Genomic DNA, 20596 nt, shown 5'->3' on the forward strand with positions numbered 1-20596 from the left:
TATTGTTATTTTAATTTAATTATCTTATACTACGCTTTTCATCTATCTTAGTTTTCTGAATGTTTGTTTTTCGTATACCACTATTGACAATAGTGTCAACCTTTTTTATTTTTTTATGAAGTACCAACTGACTAGAGAAATTTCAGTTGGCAAAATCTTGTTTTTATCGACTTATGTCAATTGTCATTCCGGCTTCCTTTTTGTGATTCTAGCCTTGAGGGAATTTGTTTTATCCTTTTTAGCCGCAAATTAACAGAATTAGGTAAGTACGGATTACTATTTATGAGACGCACGTCTAATTTTGTTCTGACAATAAAAACTACTTTTTAGTACAATGGCTAGAGGTGGAATGAGAGGCCGAGGCGGCATGAATCGTGGTTTGGGCGGAAGGCCACCCTTCAAAGTAAAGATGTTTTTACCCCGGCATCCCTTTGATTTGGCTTTGTGCGAATCATCATTTCCTCGTACTAAGCCAGCTCCAGAAGAGACTGCTTTTACACAAGCATTACTGAAGAGAAATGCCGATTTATCTCCTACACCTAATGAGCAAACAGCTATATTAAATTTGGTAACAAAGATACAAACAGTATTAGATAATTTAGTAGTGGCTCCTGGAAATTTTGACTCCTGTGTAAGTTATTTTTTAAAAAATGTGATTATGTTTTTTTTGATATTGGAATATTTTAGCAATTAGATGAGGTACGCCAAGTGGGATCCTTTAAGAAAGGAACTATGGTTGCGGGACATAATGTGGCTGATATAGTTGTCATTTTAAAAACTCTTCCAACAAGGGAAGCTGTAGAAGCTTTGGGAAACAAGGTTAAGGAAGATTTAAAGAACTTAATGAAAAATGAAATTGTACCAAAAGGTGAACAGCTGGTTCATGCTACCAATGAAAGGGGCATTGAAATTAGTAATGCTTTTGCTTGTGTTAGAGTGATGGTAACAACGGTACATCACAATCTTCGTAAACTAGACACAGAAATTCACTTAGATCAAAAAATAATGTCAAGTCATTTAGCTGCTATTCGTCACAGCAGATGGTTTGAAGAAAATGCTCATCATTCTTCTATTAAGGTTTTGATTCGTTTACTTCGCGATATACGTGGGAGATTTGAGGGTTTTGAACCTTTAACACCTTGGATGTTGGATTTACTAGCTCATTTCTCCATTATGCATAATCCTAGTAGGCAGGCGCTCCCTATAAATGTAGCTTTTAGAAGAGTATTTCAGCTTCTTGCTGCTGGTCTGTTCCTGCCAGGATCGGCTGGAATTACAGATCCTTGTGAAGGTGTAAGTTTGAGAATTCATACGGCTATGTCGTTAGAACAGCAAGACATCTGCTGCCTCACAGCCCAAACTTTACTTCGTGTGCTTGCACATGGAGGTTATAAACAAATCTTGGGTATGGAAGGTAGCAATAATATTGCCAAGGAGATGTCAGTTTGGGATGGTGTAGTTGTGTCACCTTTAGATAAGGCATATGAAAATCCTCCAGAGAAGAAAGATGGCGAGGAAGATGAAGAAATGGAAGAAGGTGATGGGGATGAAAGCATGGAAACACAAGATTTGTAAGAGCAACATTTCGAATAAAAAGTTTGAAGTAAGAAGTTAAAAATTGATGTTTTGTGGTGTATTTTCACTATGAGTTAAGTCCGTAACATTCAAACACTTTTCAATAAAATGACCTTTTTTTATTAGATTATTTTTTGTGATACAATACCTTGACAAAAGTGTGTTTGGTAATAAAGAATGTATTTAAACAACAAACAGTAATTTTATTGATCTATTTTGTATATAATTCCTAAATAACTAAACTAAAATTTCTATACCATAAACTAATAATATTTACAAAACTTAATAAATTACATACAAGGGTTGTGTTGAGGGGACATGTCTACATGATGACAATATACAGGGTCATTTGCATTGGCGACAGGTACCCTAAATAATTTTCCCTGTGGCATACAAACACAAATTTTAAATTGAGCTGTTACATAATTCTTTTTATCCAGTTTTGCAATTGGGATTCTCCTAACGTCAATATACGTGCCCTCTTTTCCGCTTAGGACTATCGAACCGTTTTTCGCTTTTAGGTAAATATCTTGGTCAGCGCTCCATACTATTTCTCGTGCTGTAAAAGAAAAAGGTATTTAAATAAATAGCATTCAGTTAATTATACTAGAAAAGAATTACAATACAATCGATTTTTTTATAATCTAATCTGCTTTCCAAAAAATCCTCTATGGGTAGGTATTTCGCCGCTGCAAGAAAATCAACAAAATAAAATAGTTATTTTTTGTCAAGTTAAACTTGATATGTCATTTTAACAGAACGTCAACGGTTTTTGTAGACGTATCTGTTTTAAAAAACTAAAGTGTTCTCGAATAGTTGTATTTTAATAGTTTTTTTTCTTTATTCTTGTATTTTTTTGCTTCCGACGACGAAAAGAGATAAACTTTCCGAAACGTTAAGCATTTTTTTGTTCGTTAAACTGTAAACCTAACTTGTGACAAGTAGTTTCCGTTTGGAATTAACGCAGAAATGTTTACAAAGAATAACTATTTTATTTTGTAGATTTTCTTGCAGTGGCGAAATACCCATAGAGGATTTTTTGGAGAGATGAATCCGCCACATAGATATATACATGGATATATACTATAGACATTTTTTTCTAGTGTGCTTTGTACGCTGACAATTTTTTTTGGGAAATTACATTAAATTTTTCATAGCCCAGTTGATAAAACTTATTTTTGATTCTATGGTGTTCATTTATATTTTAATGGTATGTACCGTAAAATAGTGACTATAATTTTCGCATTTTGAAAAATAAGTAACACAATTTGTTTTATTAATCTCTATTTGCTAATAAACATTTAACGTTTCAAATATCTCACCCGTGATCCGGGATGGCCAAAATAATGTAAAGCAACTAAAATGAGAACACTGTGATTATTATAAGATATGGCTATTTAATTTTTAATGCACTGGAGAAACAGACATGTACTTTACCTGTTAAAAAGCAAATATAGTGTTCTTATTATTTAATTTATTTTGCTAAATGGAAAAAAAGTTTGATCTTATTGGAGTCGTTCATATCACATATCACAAATACAGGGTGTTCCTTAACGCCATGCTAATATTTACAGGGGTGATTCTTGGACCCATTATAAGAAAAAAACTTCATATGACTGTATGTCCTAAACATCTTAACTTTCCAGATCCAGGATGGTAAAATTTCCTATTTTTTTTCAAAATATCTCTGACAAAAAAATGTTTAATTTTTTAATTTCCTTCCAGCCAATGCAGAAAGGATTTTCACACAACAGTCACCTCATCAGATTTTCAGCAATTTGGTCCTTAAATAAACCGACTTTATTTTTTTTAAGCAAAAATTATGCGTTGGACGAAAAAAATCAAGAGATAAAAATTGTTTTAGAGACGAATGGAGATTTTTAAAATACTTTTTATTTAGAAGTCAGTAGTGTAACCAATTTTTTCTTAAAAAATATTCAATGTAAAACCCGTATGGACGGCACTGGTTGAAATAAATAGAATTATCTGTACATCAAAAAAGGTACTTTGATGCATAGAAGACGTGTATCAATTTTCATAAAGATATCTGTAATAAAATCAGAGTTATTATCTTTAGAAATTAAGATGTTTAGGACGTACATTCATATGAAGTTTTTCTTTTAGAAAGGGTCTAAGATATCACCCCCTTAAATATTAGCATGTCATTAAGAAACACCCTGTATACAGATAATCCTTGTTTATAATTACTTATTTACACTATATTGGTATTCCTTTAATTCTTCGATATATTTCCAGACGATTGATTGTTTTAAGTTACATGATTATAAATGCCTGAAATAATTGATTGACAAATATTTTTCTAATTCATTATAGCTGGTATACAGGGTGTAAATGAATAAGTACGAAAAAAAATCAGAAGGTTGTTGGATACTCATCATATTTATCAATTTGGCATTTTGCTACAACTTTTTAGCCGACCATACCAATAGGTATGGTAGGCTATTAAGATCGGCAAAAAAAAGTTTTTTTAATTTCACTCAAAATGAGTTATTTGGGTCATAAATGACCTAAATACAAAATATTTTCATGGTGTCTGTCTGTCTGTCCGTCTGTAACACGATAACTCAAAAACCGCTGAACCGATTGTAACCAAATTTGGCACAAAAATACTGTGGCACCCGAGAATCTGACCATTAGTTTTTGGTGGAGGTGGGGGGTTGGTAAGGGGGTATGGGAGGGGGTTAAAAATTTAAAAAAATCGTAACTCCAAAATTACAGTAGCTAGCGAAACGCGGTTTTCAAATTAAGATTAGGAATAATATTTGCAACAAAATTTGTAATAATATCAAAATCAGTCAAAGTCGCAGTTTTCGAGATATTAACATATTGTAGTATGAGCGGCTATACGTGCCTCCCGGCGCCAATTTTTTTATATCATATATGGGATGAAGTAAAAGCAGAATATTATCGATTTGGTTCAAAAACGATTTGCACCAAAAAATTTAAATTTTTAGAATGAGTATTTGAATACATCATAGACAAGATGCAAGGTATTCAAGCAGCAAACAGCTACTCCATTTATTTTTTTTAAAAGCAATCACCTCTTGAATTTTTCGTACCTACTTAATTCATTTACATATCCTACTGTAGCTACTGATTTTATTTTACTTTAGGGTATTTTTGTCTGCCCTAATCATACAATTAATTTCTGAATTAATAATTGAGGGACTTCCAGTAAAAAGATTAATTCCTTTTTAATATCAAATAGCATCTAAACTATTCTAAAGTACGTCTATCCAGTGCAAATCTATACTTAAGTCCATTTAAAAAAAAGTTATTTGGTGCCTTTTTATTTTAAGGCCCTCAATTATATTTCAAACATCAGAAATCAATATTTTCTGTTTATTTTACTCACCTTCTAATTTAGTACCTTCGGCTCCATTTAGATGAACGCTCTCTCCTTCAATTTTTAGATTTTCCTTCAACGGGCTTCTTACAGTGTTAGTCTCAACAATTTTGCTGTTAAAATTATAAACATTCTTTACATTATTGAAGACAGGATTGGTCAGGTCAAAAATGGTGTCCTGTTGCTTGTTTTTGACCACGAACTTATTGAAACCCTTGAATACAGTTTCGTTGTTATCAATTTGAAGCTTATTGACCACGCGATTCGTTTTGGTATAAAGATTCAGCATAATCGAACCGTCGTCTGTGGTAACTTCGACGTTTTCATCGTCAAAACCTTCGATTTTTCCGTCTTGTTTATAGATGTGATCCAAATCAACGTTTCCAAACATCTTTAAGAACCCCTCCTTGGGAAGAAGCTCGATACTCTGCATACCGTTTCCTAATTTCAGGACGCCCAAGATCGTCATGGTTAAAATCAAGTTGCCGATGGCCAGCAGGAACAAAAGACAGACGAGGGTCCAAAAGGCGAACGTTTTACGGCCCCTGGCTACGGGTTTCTTTTGTTTTTCCGCGGGGGCGACGTAGGCCGTCTTGAAGCATTTGTTCGAGGAGGAGTTGCCATTGTTTAGGAGGGCGGTTTCTCGGCTGGAGCTGGCGTCGTTGTCGTCGGAAAGCGTCGAGTGTTGGGGCGACGCTATGACGTAATCGTTCATTTTGTGGCGGACAGGATCGGACCACGGTGCAAAAACTTAAATGGCAGGATTTGGAACAAGAATTGCCAAATCCCGCTGTCAGAGGGCGCCACTGTCGATTTAAAAATACATTGGCGGAGTAAGAGGGAAGGAAAAGTTTCTTCCCGCCACCCGTCTCATCGTAATATTTCGTCATTTTTCCCGGCAGCCATGCCATCAGTGCCTAACTTTTTCTGGAGCTGAGAGGTATGTGTTTTGTGGTTGTGAGTGTCGTAGTGTTCATTCTCAAAGTAAAGACGTTTTATGTTGTGTGCCCGGCCTTTTATAGTGTATTATTTTAAATTAAGAACTTTTTATTTTGTGTATCCATCTAGAGTGGATTATTCTTTATATGTAAGTACCTAGAAATTAGTTTATAATAATATAACCTGCTCGATAACAGCTAGGTTAGGTTAGGTTAATTGTACCTTGGAAATGGCTATCGATGGAAGATTGATATTCATTAATTGGTTAGATTTACTAACATAATTTACATTTTGAATGCCATCAATTGTCATTCCTAAGGTAGCTTGATGCAGCTTTTCGTAATCGTATGGTACAATATGATCGAAAAAAAACAGCGTCACCGTTGGCTATGGAAATGAATATCGCTGTCATTCTCTCTCTATATGTAAAATTTTATGAGGAATGTCATCGACCGCGTCATTTCCAAGCCAACTTGACTCCGTTTTTTCGATCATACTGTATTACTTACTAGTATTACCATGTACCTAGGTATAGAAATTTAGAAAACAAAAAAAAATACAAAAATAGTTGTATATATTTTATCCGAGCAATAATTGTAATGTTTAATTTGTAGTTGCCTATAAATTTAATGAGCCGCATTTGTATTGTAAAATTTCGAAATCTACAAAAAAAGAAAAAATAAATAAAAAATGATTTTTATTATAAACTTCCTTGTAATATCTGGTATATAATCAATTCACATGTGTTATTAATCATACACCTATTATTAAGTTAAATCTGGTAGTACTTTTTGATTTTGGTATAGAAAATATTGTAATGTGATTTTTACCGCATGTGTATTGTTTAACGATTATAGACTAGATCATTTGTTTGGCAAGTATATTAAATCAAACATCTTTTACAACATATTTTTTAAAAAATATATTGTATAAGATGTTTATTTAAATTTACTTGAAACAAAATATCTGGTATAAAATCATCCTAGTTTAAATATTGTATGATCGAAGAATACGGCTTCAAGTTAACTTAGAAATGACTATTGATGACATTAACCATATAACTTTACAAAGAAAATGTTATCGATCGTCATTTTTAAGTTAACTTGGAATCGTTATTTTTCGAACATACGGTATATTAAATTAATTAGGTGTAATATAATACTATAGATGGCGCTGCCAAAATTGCTTTGAATGCAATGTAGATTTCTTTTTAAAATTTAATTGCAGATTTCTTTTTTTTAATTTAATTTGTAGTTCTAAATCCGTGTCATAGATGGCGTACCAAAATGTTGTCCTAATTTTTTGTACGGAAGATTTCGTTCTGTTTTAATCTGTTCTGTGATCGGACTGAAGCGACCGCGACGCTCGATTCGTGCCAGGCGAGAGACGTCGCGACGCCAGACTTGCGCAGTTTCGTTACAGATCATAATATTTATCTATTTTATCTCAGAAAAATACATAAACATAGATGTAGTTCTAATATACAGGGTGATAGAAAAATGCGGGGTCAAATTTCCAAAGAGAATGAAGAGAAATGCCATTCTACCACTTTTATTTTTTTATACATTTTTTACCTGTATCAAAATGTAAAAAAAAACTTTCAAAACAAAAAAGGACAGCAGGTTAAATTCTCATCCCCCTTTTACTCCATGTAATTACTTTTATAATTTGGTTATGCCATACGATCAAAAAAAAAACGGCGTCAAAGACGGCTGGGAAATAACAATCGATGATAATTTTGGCCAGGCCAAGCCCTAGACGTCATTTACTTGGTCTTTACTTCACCATTAAATAAAGAGGAGTACGTGTACTCTTCTATTTAATGACTTCTTCTTATTTTTTGACAGTTGGCCTGACAGTTAGCCTTAACAGATAGTTTACAGCCCTTTTTTTTGACTGACAATTTTTATGACAGTTGGCCTTAACAACACAGGTTGACAGTTGGCCTTAAGAAGGTTGTCATTTATTTTTATTTGAGCAAAAACTATTTTCAAATAGTGTAGTTTAAAATTCGAGAAAAAAAATTCTGGAAAATATATGTGTCTGGAAACGTTCGATTCTTTTTTAATATTTATATAACTATAGTGTTAATTTTTAACAAAGTTTTATGACAATTCTTAGTAAATGACGTTATGACCTCGCCAAAATTATCACCAATCAGTAATTTCCCAGCCGTCTTTGACGCCGTTTTTTTCTCGATCATACTGTATTGTAAATACAAAAGTAAAGGTTTGAAGTTAACGTCTCCTTTTTGCTGCCAGGGCTAATCTGGACGCGGCCTACTTTGTTTACGCGGAATCCAAACCGCGGTCCTCGGCCATATCATGGTCAATGGCCTACCGACTTGGCAAGTGTCTAAATTGACTCTTACTCACGAGATATCCGATCTCATCAGGCCTCGAACCGGCGTGAATGAGCAGTGTGTGTCAATAGATTTTACACTTTTGCCTTTTTTGGACAACAGCAATCTATTCTTGTGACAACAGCACGATATAGAGTTTCGAACCGATCACTCGTCCATCCACTAGTATCGCCTTACGTCGCTTAACTTCGGTGTTCTAATGGGAACCGGTGTTTTGACGTAGCTGGGCCGTTGCCCTGTATTGTTGATACAGGGTCGCTGATATGTATGGGAACGGTCGATTATTAGGTAAAATATATGAGGTGCCGCAAAAAGTTAAATATAAAAGTTATAGAGTTTATAAATATCTATTAGCGGGTAGTAAATTCAAGTATACAGGGTGGGTCATAAAGCCGTGGCACATCAAATTTTCATTTTTTTTAAAATGGAACCCCCTGTATGTTATTGCATATTTCGGTTCTTCCTTCAATTCTAAGCAAAAATCGAGATACACACAAAGTATCTCAAACTAACCGTTTCCGAGTTATTGACTTTTGAAAATATCACTAAAACAATTCGATTTAATTAATTTCGATGTGTTCGGTTTCATTTAACGATGCCATTCTGCGGAAACTGTGATACTTGATAATATTTGACATTAGTTTTCAAGTTAGCATTTATAGATGTTTAAAAGAGACTATAATATCAAGTCTGGAAATTAAAAAAAAATTAACATTTCAAAATCAAAACATAATCGTAATACACATAATGTACCTAAATTCAGCAATTTCCGAATTATGAATTTTGATTTTGTAATGTTAAACGAAAATTTTGTAATTTCCAGATTTGATATAATCTCATTTTATACATCTATAAATGCTAACTTCAAAACTAATGTCAAATATTATCAAGTATCACAGTTTCCGCAGAATGGCATCGTTAAGCCGCGTCCAAGCTACTCGAACAAAACGTTCGCGAACATATATAATTCACACTATATACTCGTAGCAGCAGGTCGTAAACGACGGCACAGCCCATCGCATCGGTACCGAGGTCTGAGGTGCGGGGAAGAATGCGACAACCAGTTTGCTCTATAGATCTAGGATGCGTTTAGGTAGCCGCTGTATTTTCGAGTGCCCGGGTTACAGGGGTCTTTTGGTAGATTATTCGTTATAGTGTATTTTTAAGACCTGTATTCATTTTCAGCCGATTCTACCAGGTGTTTCTCAAAAGGGGCTCACTTTTTTACTTGTTTATTTTTTCAGATAATACAACGAAATTTGGTTTGTTAGTATATGACATAAATCGGGATTGATTGACGTATTCAATTACCTTCGGTCGCTTCCTGTTTCACCGGAAATGACTACAACTTTGTATTTTTAGATTGTATCCTAAGTACTTTTTTACATTATTTGATAGAAAATGACATTCTGAATAGAATGACATACCATACGTCAATTTTAGACAATTCCAATTAAATAAAAATAGCATTTTAAATTTCACTCTAGAGTCCCAAGACTGAGTTAAAACAATTAATTTGTAATCAAATAACTTTGGAAACATATATTTGATCGTGTAACCGTGTATTGTAGGTAGTTCTGCTTAAAGCCCTGTACAGGGTGGGTCAAATTAGACGCTTTTAAATGGAAACACCCTTTTCTATAGGAGATAAACAAAAACTAATATCGGTGTCTGTAGCTCAATTTTTGTCAAAAACATGATGGTGAAAACCGCATATCGATATCTGTTACCGTTTCGGAGTTACGGAGTGTTTTTCAAAAATATGCATTTTTAACAAATCGCTGTAACTTTTTTGCTATGGAAAATGTTGTATTTTTATGAAAACATTTCCAAAGGACCTTTTTACGTAGAATTTAATGGTTTAAGTATAATTTTTTTAAAGTTAATAATTTAAGAATTATCAACAGAAAATTTGATTTTTTATATGGGACACCCTGTATATTTTTAATTTATTAAAATTACCTTTCCAAAAATATAACACACTTGATATTTTGCTCGATTTCTCTTCGAGATATAGACTATACAAAAATTCGCCCGCTTTAAATAAGTAGGCTTTGAACGGCACCGGCTCTAATGCAAAAAAATTCTAGCTGTGAGCATCAATTAAAACGAAAATAATATTTGCTATGAGAGATGCAGAATTTTATAACAATTTAAAATATATTTAACCAACATCAACACATTTAAACTATATCTAATAACAATAAAAATAAATAGCAAAACCAAGACATGAGATTTTGCTACAGGCGGTCAACATATCAACCGTCTTCTGTTATGGACAGACGGGGCAGTTTTTGAACATTTCTCGCGGAATTCATTAACTCAGTGGGGGTGAAAAATACCCTCTCATAACTGCTAAGTATTTCTCATTCTTGTCTACATTATACGGAAGAATAAGGAATCTTTATTCTTCCGCAAATATATCCATAAGATTTTGGCTGGGATCTTGGTTAGCTATCAATTATTCTTGAAATTGACTGCAAAAATTTACTGATAACTTCAGCGTTCAGAGGCGGTGCGTCGTCTTGCTGGAAAAATATGTTTTCGAGTTCCATTAAGGGCATATCATTAATAAGGGGTCCAAAGCCTACTCGTTAAAAGTGGCGAACTTTTAAAATTCTGTATTTCGAAGGGGATTGTAACAAAACATAAAGTGTACTATATTTTTGGAAAGGTAATTTTAAATTCTTTTCAGCTAATTAAAAATATAGAGGGTGTCCCGAATAAAACATCAATTTGTCTGCTGATAACTCTTAAATTATTAAATTTAAAAAAATTATACTTAAACCATTAAATTCTACGTAAAAAGGTGCTTTAGAAATGTTTTCATAGAAATACAAAATTTTCCATAGCAAAAAAGTTACAGCGATTTGTTAAAAATGCACATTTTTGAAAAACATCCCGAAACTCCGAAACGGTAACAGATATTGATGTGCGGTTTTCACCATCATGTTTTTGATGAAAATTGAGCTCCAGACACCGATATTAGTTTTCGTCTATCTCCTATAGAAAAGGGTGATTCCATTTAAAAGCGTCGAATTTGACCCACCCTGTACAATGACATAATAAAAAATGAAATTTGTCATGGATTTTTAGACATTTGAATTGTCAAGTTTTGGAATATATTTTTTTTTCTAAATTCAAGTGACTTTCATTTACAGAAACGATGGGTGCGAGGATGTCAAAAATATCGAATAAGTTTGTAAGTTTTTTATCCAAAAGTCGTATATTAGTTTCTAAACAATTCAATTTTCTAGTTTTTCCATCCCGGCGGAGTGAGACCTCGCGAAATAGTGAGTAAAAATTATTTGGAATATATTTCTGATACTAATTCGTAAAATTTCTAGCATCCGTTTTTAACGCTGCAGTTTTACAAACGTAATTTTGGAGTAAGTAAACCAATTTTCTATGTTAATAGTGAGTAGGGCTTTTGGCCTCTATTTTATTACTCGAGGCATGTTATTACTACGAAGTTTTCGAGTTTCTCGACTATCTCGAGAAATTTAGGAATTTTTAATACGATGTTACTTTTTATTTTTTTTTGCGTTATTACAAATTGGACTGATAGATAAGATCGATTATAATCGTAACTTAATAATTATTAAATAAAATAATAAAATTTTAGATACCATAAATTGGACATACAGGGTCCGGCAATAGTGCGTCGGGCGTCTGTAGCTCCTAGAATAAAGAAATTGAGAATTTTGTTAAAGTGCAAACCTAAAGTATGTACCAGGATGTATTTCAGAAAAAATATTTTAACTTCTATAGGGTGGCTCAAAAAAGTGTGAGTGAATCTAGATAAGTTTTTTTAAATGGACCACCCCGTATATTATTGCATTTTTGGCTTCCTTTCAGATCACTTTACATAATCCTAAGATATGAGTAAATATTTTTCGATAGTTTTAGAGATATTAATAAATAAATCAAAAATATATTTTTAAACCCTTCTTAAAAAATTTATTAAAAATACAAGAACTGTTCTGAAATCAAAACTATATTAGGTATTTACTTTATATGATCTGTTCTAACTTTGCTATAGATATGGTAATCGTAAATTATACAGGATGTTCAATATTCTACGCCAAACTTTCTAAAATATATAATATTTTTTCTTTGTTTTTTTTTAATGAAACACCCTGCATATTATTTTTTTAATAGATGGAGAATTAAAAAATGAAAATTTTTTGTATTTATTTAGAGTATTTCAAAATTTTTAATAATTTTGCAGATACACGCAGTATTATTTCATATGGCGCTTTCAATGGTAAAATACACGAGAAAAATCACTTGGTGGTTTTGATAAAAATTTACTGTGGAAAATGCCATATGAAATATAAAACCGCAAATATCTGCGAAACTATTAAAAATTTTGAAATACTCTGAACACCAGAAATGTTCATTTTTTAATTATCCATCTATTGAAAAAATAATATCCGTTTAAAAAAAACGAAGAAAAATTATTTTATATTTTAGCGTGGAATTTTGAACATCCTGTATGATTTACGATTTCCATATTTATAGCAAAGTTAAGTACAGACTATCTAAAGTAAATACCTAATATAGTTTTGATTTCAGGACAGTTCTTGTATTATTAATAATTTTTTTAAGAAAGGCTGAAAAATGTATACTTTTATTTATTTATTTAATATCTCTGTAACTATCGAGAAATATCTACTGATATCTTAGGATTATGTAAAGTGATCTAAAAGGAAGCCAAAAATGCAATAATATACAGGGTGTTCAATTTAAAAAAAAATCATCCAGATCCACTCAGACTTTTTTGAGCCACCCTATAGAAGTTAAAATATTTTCCTGAAATACATCCTAGTATACAGGGTGTCCCAGGCTGAGCGTGCATTAGAAGTTTCTAGAGAACCACAATATCTAGATGGGAGATTTTTTGCACATCATTGTTACAACGAGATCTGTCGATTAAAAATATTTTCAATATGGCGGCGCTTCCGGAAATACCGGAAGTTGACAACAACTTTCTTATTTTAAATGGGTGCCCCCATTTTTTATTACATACTTAAATTCTCTGTAAAAGTTTATGATATTTGATATAAAACAATCTGTAGTAAACGCCACGAATGTTTGGGGGTGATTCATCGGTCGCTACCATGTGAACTAATCTGTTCAAGGTCACATAAAACTTAATTCCAGTGCCGTGGTGTTTCAAGTCATATAATAATCAATATATAATATGTTGTAATTTGTTGTTTTAACTGTCAAAGTCTTGTCAAAACATATATTTGGCTATAAATATACAATGGAATGCCCCATTGGTCGCACTGCAAGCACACCAATGGACTGACGCACAAAAACGAATTAATCAAAGAAACGCGATATAGTATCGTCTTTGTCAATCACGCTAACATTTTAGAATAAGTAGGAGAAGCGCAGGCGGATGATTAGATCGGGCCTTTAAAAACCTACGTCTGCCGTAAAAATTTACGTTTTTAATGTAAAAATGATAGCGCGCGTGTCGATTCTAACTTCATCAAGCGATGAATCACTCCCAAACATTCGTGGCGTTTACTCTATATCTAACATTAACCGTTTTTGAGAAAAAAAATATTAAAAAAATTTGGACGAAAAAAACTACCTGTCAAAAAAATGTGTATAGCCTAAAAGTCAAATTTAGTGATTACCACAGTCACTGTGACATAAAGAGAAGACATGTGGCTATCTATTTCAAAAATTAAATTGTTCAAATGTCATATAATAATGGCGGTAGCTGTCATGGAATTGAGTGAATAAAAAATTATCATAAATCATTTTTTTGAAATGGAAACCCACTTTTTTTATTTCACTAATGAATCGGTTTTTCAAGTCGTTAGTTTTTAACTGTACATGTTCCTATACCTAAAATAAATCGTTTTTAAGTTATTTAAGATTAAGTTTGAAAACGTATATTTTTCTTAATTTTATCTAGCTTCCTTTGACATTAATTGTTAAACGGTCAGATAATTTATTATCATCTGTCAGAAAACAAATTATTTGAATTTCCTATAGTATAAATACTGCCTGCTTAAGATTTTAAAAATGTATTAAAAAAAAATATATCTCGTATTTTCGCTCTTTAGTGATATCTAATAGTTGATATTATTAATAATATTCTGTATGATCGAAAAAAAAACAGCGCAAAGTTGGCTCGAAAATGATGCTGCTTTTTGAACAAAGCGTCACAATATGATATGGCCAGATCTATTGTTTTACATCACTTGACGTTTAAAGTCATAGGCTACTGGTTAAAATCAAGAAAAATATACGCTTTGAAACTAAATCTTATATAACTCAAAAACGATTTATTTTAGGTATAGGAACATGTATAGTTAAAAAGTAACGAATTGAAAAGCCTTTTCACTAGTGAAATAAAAAAGTGGGGTTCCATTTGAAAAAAATGATTTATGAAAATTTTTAATAACATTCGAACAATTTAATTTTTGAAATAGCCATATGTTTTCTCTGTATGGCACAGTGGCTGCTGTAATTACTAAATTTGTCGTTTAGGCTATACACATATTTTTGACAGGCAGTTTTTTTCTTCCAAAAAGGTTAAATATTTTTTCTCTCAAAAACGGTTAATGTTAGATATAGAGTGTTTAATATCAAAATTCATAAAATTTTACAGAAAATTTAAGTACATAATAAAAAATGGGGGCACCCATTTAAAATAAGAAAGTTGCTGTCAACTTCCGGTATTTCCGGAAGTGCCGCCATATTGAAAATATTTTTAATCGATAGATCTCGTTGTGAAACTATGATGTACAAAAAATCTCCGAGCTAGATGTTGTAGTTCTCTAGAAACTTCTAATGCGCGCTCAGCCTGGGACACCCTGTATATGTTACGGTTAAGGTCCGATGTCCGGTTAATGTCGACACTACCCGGTTAATCTCGCGAATAACACACAACAAAACAACCAAAAACATAACCTAACCCAAATATTAACATGTTAATGTCGACATTAACCGGACATCGGACTTTATATATATATATATGGCGTTTGTCTGAATATCTATTGGTAATTTACTTATTTCGTTTTGAGACATTTCTGGCTCCAATTCAATCAGCAATCGACACGAAAGAGAATTAAAAAATATTGACTTAAAATTGACAACTAAAAAGACAAATCAACGCCAACCCAGCACAATATTTTTTCTACTCGTAATAAATTCCTTGAAATAATAATTTCTGAATATTTTTTTAACCGTAACTCGCTATGGGAAAAAATATTGTTTTATACACGACGATAAAATTGCCATTATCGTCTCCCGAAATTAATAATTCTAAAGGCTAAAAATAAAAAAATATAACATTTTAAGCTAGACCAAACATTTTTCCGTTGCGTTTTTTGTATCTGAGTGTAATTATCTATAAGCGTTCGTTGCCCAGTAGATTCAAATAACTGAAATTATTTTTTTTAGTATATTCCTAATTATTTGAGACTGGTTTTGTCTGTAGTTCCAGCTATCTGGCGGCCTTTTTTGTTGAAGTTTAAACAATTTTTTATTGAGTTCGAGGTCCTCTTCATTATCGTGGTTTGCGATGTCGGAAACTTCTGTTGGACTAGAATTCGAGTTTGAATTTAATCTATTATGCGCCCGGAGTTGATTTCTCGAATTCTCGAGTCGTTGAGTTGTTTTTCCCGTCTCCACTAAAGACAAATTTCTCGACAATTCTCGTGCAGAAACCCTAACAGTGAGGTTCTAATTAGGATCAATAAAAAATGGCATTTCATTTCAATGATTTATTGATACAAATCTACTTATTTCCTAGAGGTACTGTCAGTTTGTACATCACAAAAGATTATTCATTCACTTAATGGGGTACAAATAGGGAATAACAATAATAAATATTAAGTTAAATTTTATGTACATTTTTTTTTGCTTATACGTCATCTAGCGATATATAAAAAACTATATTTGGAAAAAACGAATCATGTTTATTTTTATTTTATTTTTTATTCGATGTGAAAATAAATAAGTGAGGCTTATGCAACATAATGTTAACCATAAATAATTTTTAATTTTAATATCAAATTCTGTTTTCACGATATATTTATAATTTATAATATTGATGTACTTTAATCTGATATTTTTTTAATCAAAATCTTACGACAAATTTCTGTATGTTGATTAAATTCTATACTATACATATTACATTACATTCAATTATTTTATGATTAATATTGAATCTTAAATTTAGCTTCACTTAATTTTTAAATGTATTCGATATTTTTAAGGAAACATATATTCGGTGTCCCATACGAAAATGAACACTACAGAGATCTTGTAAACAGAAAGACTTGCACAGTAGTGTGCATTCTTATATGCAACACCGTGTATTTAGAATCAATGAATTCATATTATCACTTCGAATTCGACACGTGATGAAAAATATATTTTGTCTTATAGTTCGCATTGAGCAGCCCTGCGTAGTGCATTATTTTTCAATATAGTTTTAATATGAATATGTACCGTGTCAGTACAGGTTATAGACTATGTAAAATGGTGCTGCGCGTCGCGCTGTCTCGCGCTGCGCAATAGAAAATCGCTCTTAGAAGTTGAAATAAATTAGGTTTAAAAATGTCTTTTAAAAGGAATGCATTTCATAGAGTTCCGTGATCACAGGTTATCGCTAGAATTCATTACTTCGTCGGATCATCTACGTTATATATCCTATAATATTTTAGTAAATATAAATCGGTTTTGCTACATATCACCAATAATTACGAATGATCAGGAAGACAACAAGGCAATTTCGTGATTACAATCCTCCATCTAAGATCTACGTCCTAAAGGTTTTGCTAAAAACAAATATTAGAAACTGGTGGATCAAGACCGAAATGTATACACAAAACTAAGTCGACTAAAAATTAAATGCCATCAAATCTAAAGTAGCGCCAGCGTCAGAAATTTGTTCCCTTTCTGTCGTGATTGGTTTACTAAGCACTTTATACCTATAGATATATCTACACACTATTATACTGCCCAAAAATCCGACTTACTGTACTGTTGTCGTTCAAATCAAAAATATATAGCTAGATTATTCCTCTCTAAGATTAACTAGTTTTCTTCTACCAGCATATACACATTTACAGGCCACGAACACAGCTAAACTAACATCTAGGTTATCGACAGGTTAGTCAACTGATAACTGAGAGCGATGTCTGTTTGTATTGTCAATTACGGCATTATCACATTGTCTAGAAAGAAGGTAGTCCTCGGGATGCATATAGTCTCCCCAAAGTGTGATAAGTGTACAAAAATAATTCAGCCATTCTGAATTTTAGTTAAATCAAATCATTAAAAAAAGTCTCAAGACATAGACTCATCAATTAATGTAATCTTAATAGAGGTGTTTTTAATTGATTATACAGGGTGTCCAATATTTCGTGGAACTACTACCTATTTTTGTAATCAAAATTAGTTAATTGGACACAATTTATCTGTCTACGAAACACTTTTGTATAGAGGTAAATTGTGTTCCATTAACTTACTTTGATTTCAAAAATACGTAGTTTTATAACCGGAGAATATCGGGTCACCCTGTACATTGTGTACCCTGTACATTAATAACAGGGTTGGCGAATTTTATTTTACCTCTACTTTTCCTTTCACAAGGTGTATTTTTTAGATAGAGACTGTGATAAACATCCTGAGATGTCAGTAGAATCTAAAAAATATATAATTTTCCATAAAAATTGTTCATCATGCAAAGATTTAATGTTCAAATTGTTTTTATCATAATATATGTTGGTATGATTCGCATTCATATTTGATGAGTCTATGCTATTCTTGGCTTTTTATAATTTCTATTCATTTCTGGGGAATATTTATACAGGGTGAGGGTTAAATAAGAGCAAATATTTTCAGCGCTGGTAGATCTCGATAAGAGAAACATATTTTCTCTTATTTTTTCAAAAAATTCCAAATTTTCGCAAAAAAATTGTCATATTGCCTCAGAATTGTGTTTCTGGGGTCGAAATATACTACCCCTAAAATATTTGCACTTATTTCTCACCGTGTATATGCGTCACATTTATTTAATTAAATATAGCTATCCAGCCAGAGGATAAATGATTTCGAGAAAAATCGAAAAATGACAGAAAATAATCTAATTTTTAAATAAAATGACAGACGACTGACAATGTCGTGTATTCTTTTGCTGGATTAACTATATCTATTCCTAATGGTGATCTCGAGTTCATGAGAAAATATGATAAATTCCACATTTTCTGCAATTGGTTTTTAGTGTAACCTGATGAGAAAAAATAATATTTTAATGTATCAAAAGTTGATTAGATTTTTAGTATTCTTCAAGAGGAAGATTAAATATGTTATGATCGAAGAAAAAACGGCGTCAAAGACGGCTGAGGAATGAAAATCGATGATAATTTTAGCGAGGTCAACACTAATAATAGCAAGATAAAAAATATATAGAATATTTCCAGACACATTTATTTCCCAAGAAAAATATTTTTTCTCGAATTTTAAACTACGCCATTTAAAAAAAAATATTCAATATAAAAATAAATTACAACCTTCTTAAGGCCAACTGGCGCGCCATTAAAAAAAATAAAAAAGAGTACGGGCCAAGTAAATGACGTCTAGGGTTTGACCTGGCCAAAATGATCATTCATTGTCATTCCCCAGCCGTCTTTGACGCTTTTGTTTCGACCATACGGTATAAAAACTATTAGGAAATGGAAAAATAATATACCTATAAAAACATCTAATCCACTTTTGAAATATTAAAAAGCAAGTGTTTTATTAGTTATTATAGACACTATTACAATCTCAGGTATATACAATTATTATTAGTTGTAACTACCCCAGTAATTTTTTATTGGGTTCTTAGAGATGTGTATCTAAATTAAAATAGTGTCAAAATAGATTTGAACATTTCTTTGTTCTGAGAAGGAAGACTTGTATAGTAAACTTTTCTTTTTTTACACTAAGATATTTTTGATTAGTGTCTTATGACTATTTCATTCTAAAATTAGACACAGCAAAAATATAAATGCGGTATTTTATATTGGGATTTTTCTTTGGTCAATTATATTAGAAAAAATCACAAAAAATAACACTAGAGTATTCGATTGTTTGAGTTGTTTGATATTGAAGTTTTCCCCCATTTTTTTTGGTCGTTAAAAACATCGAAGGCACGGGAACACGCATACACATATAACAAACCGTGCAATTCGTAATCAACAATAATTTATCACAGAAACGTGAATAGACTAGAAATATGTGTCTTTGCTTCGTGGATAGAAAAATTTCATTTCGTTAAAATATATGTAGTTCTTTTTGTTTTTATAATTTGTACAGCTTATTTCACATTATGAAATAACAGCTTTTTATCAATCGTCTCAAAAAGACAAACATTTTTTACTTTAGGTTTTACTTTAGGCCTTTGTGAATAGTAAGTTAGTGTAAAACAAAATAAAAACAAACAAGAAGTTAATCAAGACAAAGACAATTAACAAGAATGGTGCTTATCAAACATTTTAGTAGAAAGCCCCATCTACACGTAACGTTTTACCTGTCTATCTTACCTGTTCAGGTCAAAACGGTCTGTTTTACTTGAACTGCATTAAGACGGAAGTACGTCTAGATAGTCCAGTTATCTTAGTTGAAATAGGGTAGGAATCTCGGAATTCAAGATAACCGGCTGTAAACTCGTATAAACCTTTATTTTAACATCCGAAAACATGTCTCAAAACCTACATATGATAGCGTGTGCGCGACTTGTAGATAACTGAGGTCAAAGGTCAAAAAATCGATTTTTTGCAAATATCTCGTTCCCTTTCACATTTACGCTATTTGTATTTACTATAAATATTGTAGAGGATAAAATTCTCTACAACTTCTGTTTCAAACATTTTTTTGTACCTCAAACCGTTTTTGAGATAGAGAGCAGTGAGCGCGCAGTCTTTCATGATGTACGGTATCATTCAAATTCAACCTGTAGTCTCGGTCAAAAACACGCCGTATAAAGTCCCTTAATTATTGAAAAATATATAATTATAAATAATTTACATTTTTTCATAAAGGATCATATTGAATATAATAATTTTTTTCATAAATTAAGTATTTTCATTTAATAACAATTACCTCTTTGTACAATTAGAAAATTATTAACAGAAATACTTTAATTACATTTTAATTATAGTTAGATTTATACTAATTATATTTTAAGTAAATAAAAAGACAAGAAATACATTTTTAATTTATTAAAAAATACGATTTCATACATTTCTCATGGTTGAAATTAAAAAAATTGAATAAAAATAAAAAGGACTCCATGTTCTTATTTTTAGTTTTCTTCTTCTTCTTTATTATCG

The 20596-nt window shown here is 31.8% G+C and overlaps 4 protein-coding genes across 7 annotated transcripts in view; 3 read left to right on the top strand and 1 right to left on the bottom strand.

Annotated features, from left to right (window-relative positions):
• Nucleotides 1-20596, top strand: part of LOC115884437 (TWiK family of potassium channels protein 18-like) — a 333903-nt gene that overhangs the window by 55483 nt on the left and 257824 nt on the right. The window lies entirely within an intron of this gene.
• LOC115884436 (inositol polyphosphate-5-phosphatase A) overlaps nt 1-20596 on the top strand; it is a 283771-nt gene that overhangs the window by 34880 nt on the left and 228295 nt on the right. The window lies entirely within an intron of this gene.
• LOC115884441 (interleukin enhancer-binding factor 2 homolog) lies at nt 138-1772 on the top strand. The gene is made up of 3 exons (XM_030903024.1): nt 138-262; nt 331-631; nt 688-1772. The coding sequence occupies exons 2-3, from the start codon at nt 335-337 to the stop codon at nt 1573-1575; spliced, it is 1185 nt and encodes a 394-aa protein (XP_030758884.1). The 5' UTR covers nt 138-262; nt 331-334; the 3' UTR covers nt 1576-1772.
• On the bottom strand, nt 1758-5687 carry LOC115884443 (beta-sarcoglycan). The gene is made up of 2 exons (XM_030903027.1): nt 4952-5687; nt 1758-2134 (listed from the first exon to the last, which is right to left on the bottom strand). Exons 1-2 carry the CDS (start codon nt 5655-5657, stop codon nt 1866-1868), a joined length of 975 nt encoding a protein of 324 aa, XP_030758887.1. The 5' UTR covers nt 5658-5687; the 3' UTR covers nt 1758-1865.

Source organism: Sitophilus oryzae, unplaced genomic scaffold, assembly GCF_002938485.1.
Source record: "Sitophilus oryzae breed Bouriz unplaced genomic scaffold, Soryzae_2.0 scaffold_249_pilon_pilon, whole genome shotgun sequence".
NCBI lineage: Eukaryota > Metazoa > Arthropoda > Insecta > Coleoptera > Curculionidae > Sitophilus > Sitophilus oryzae.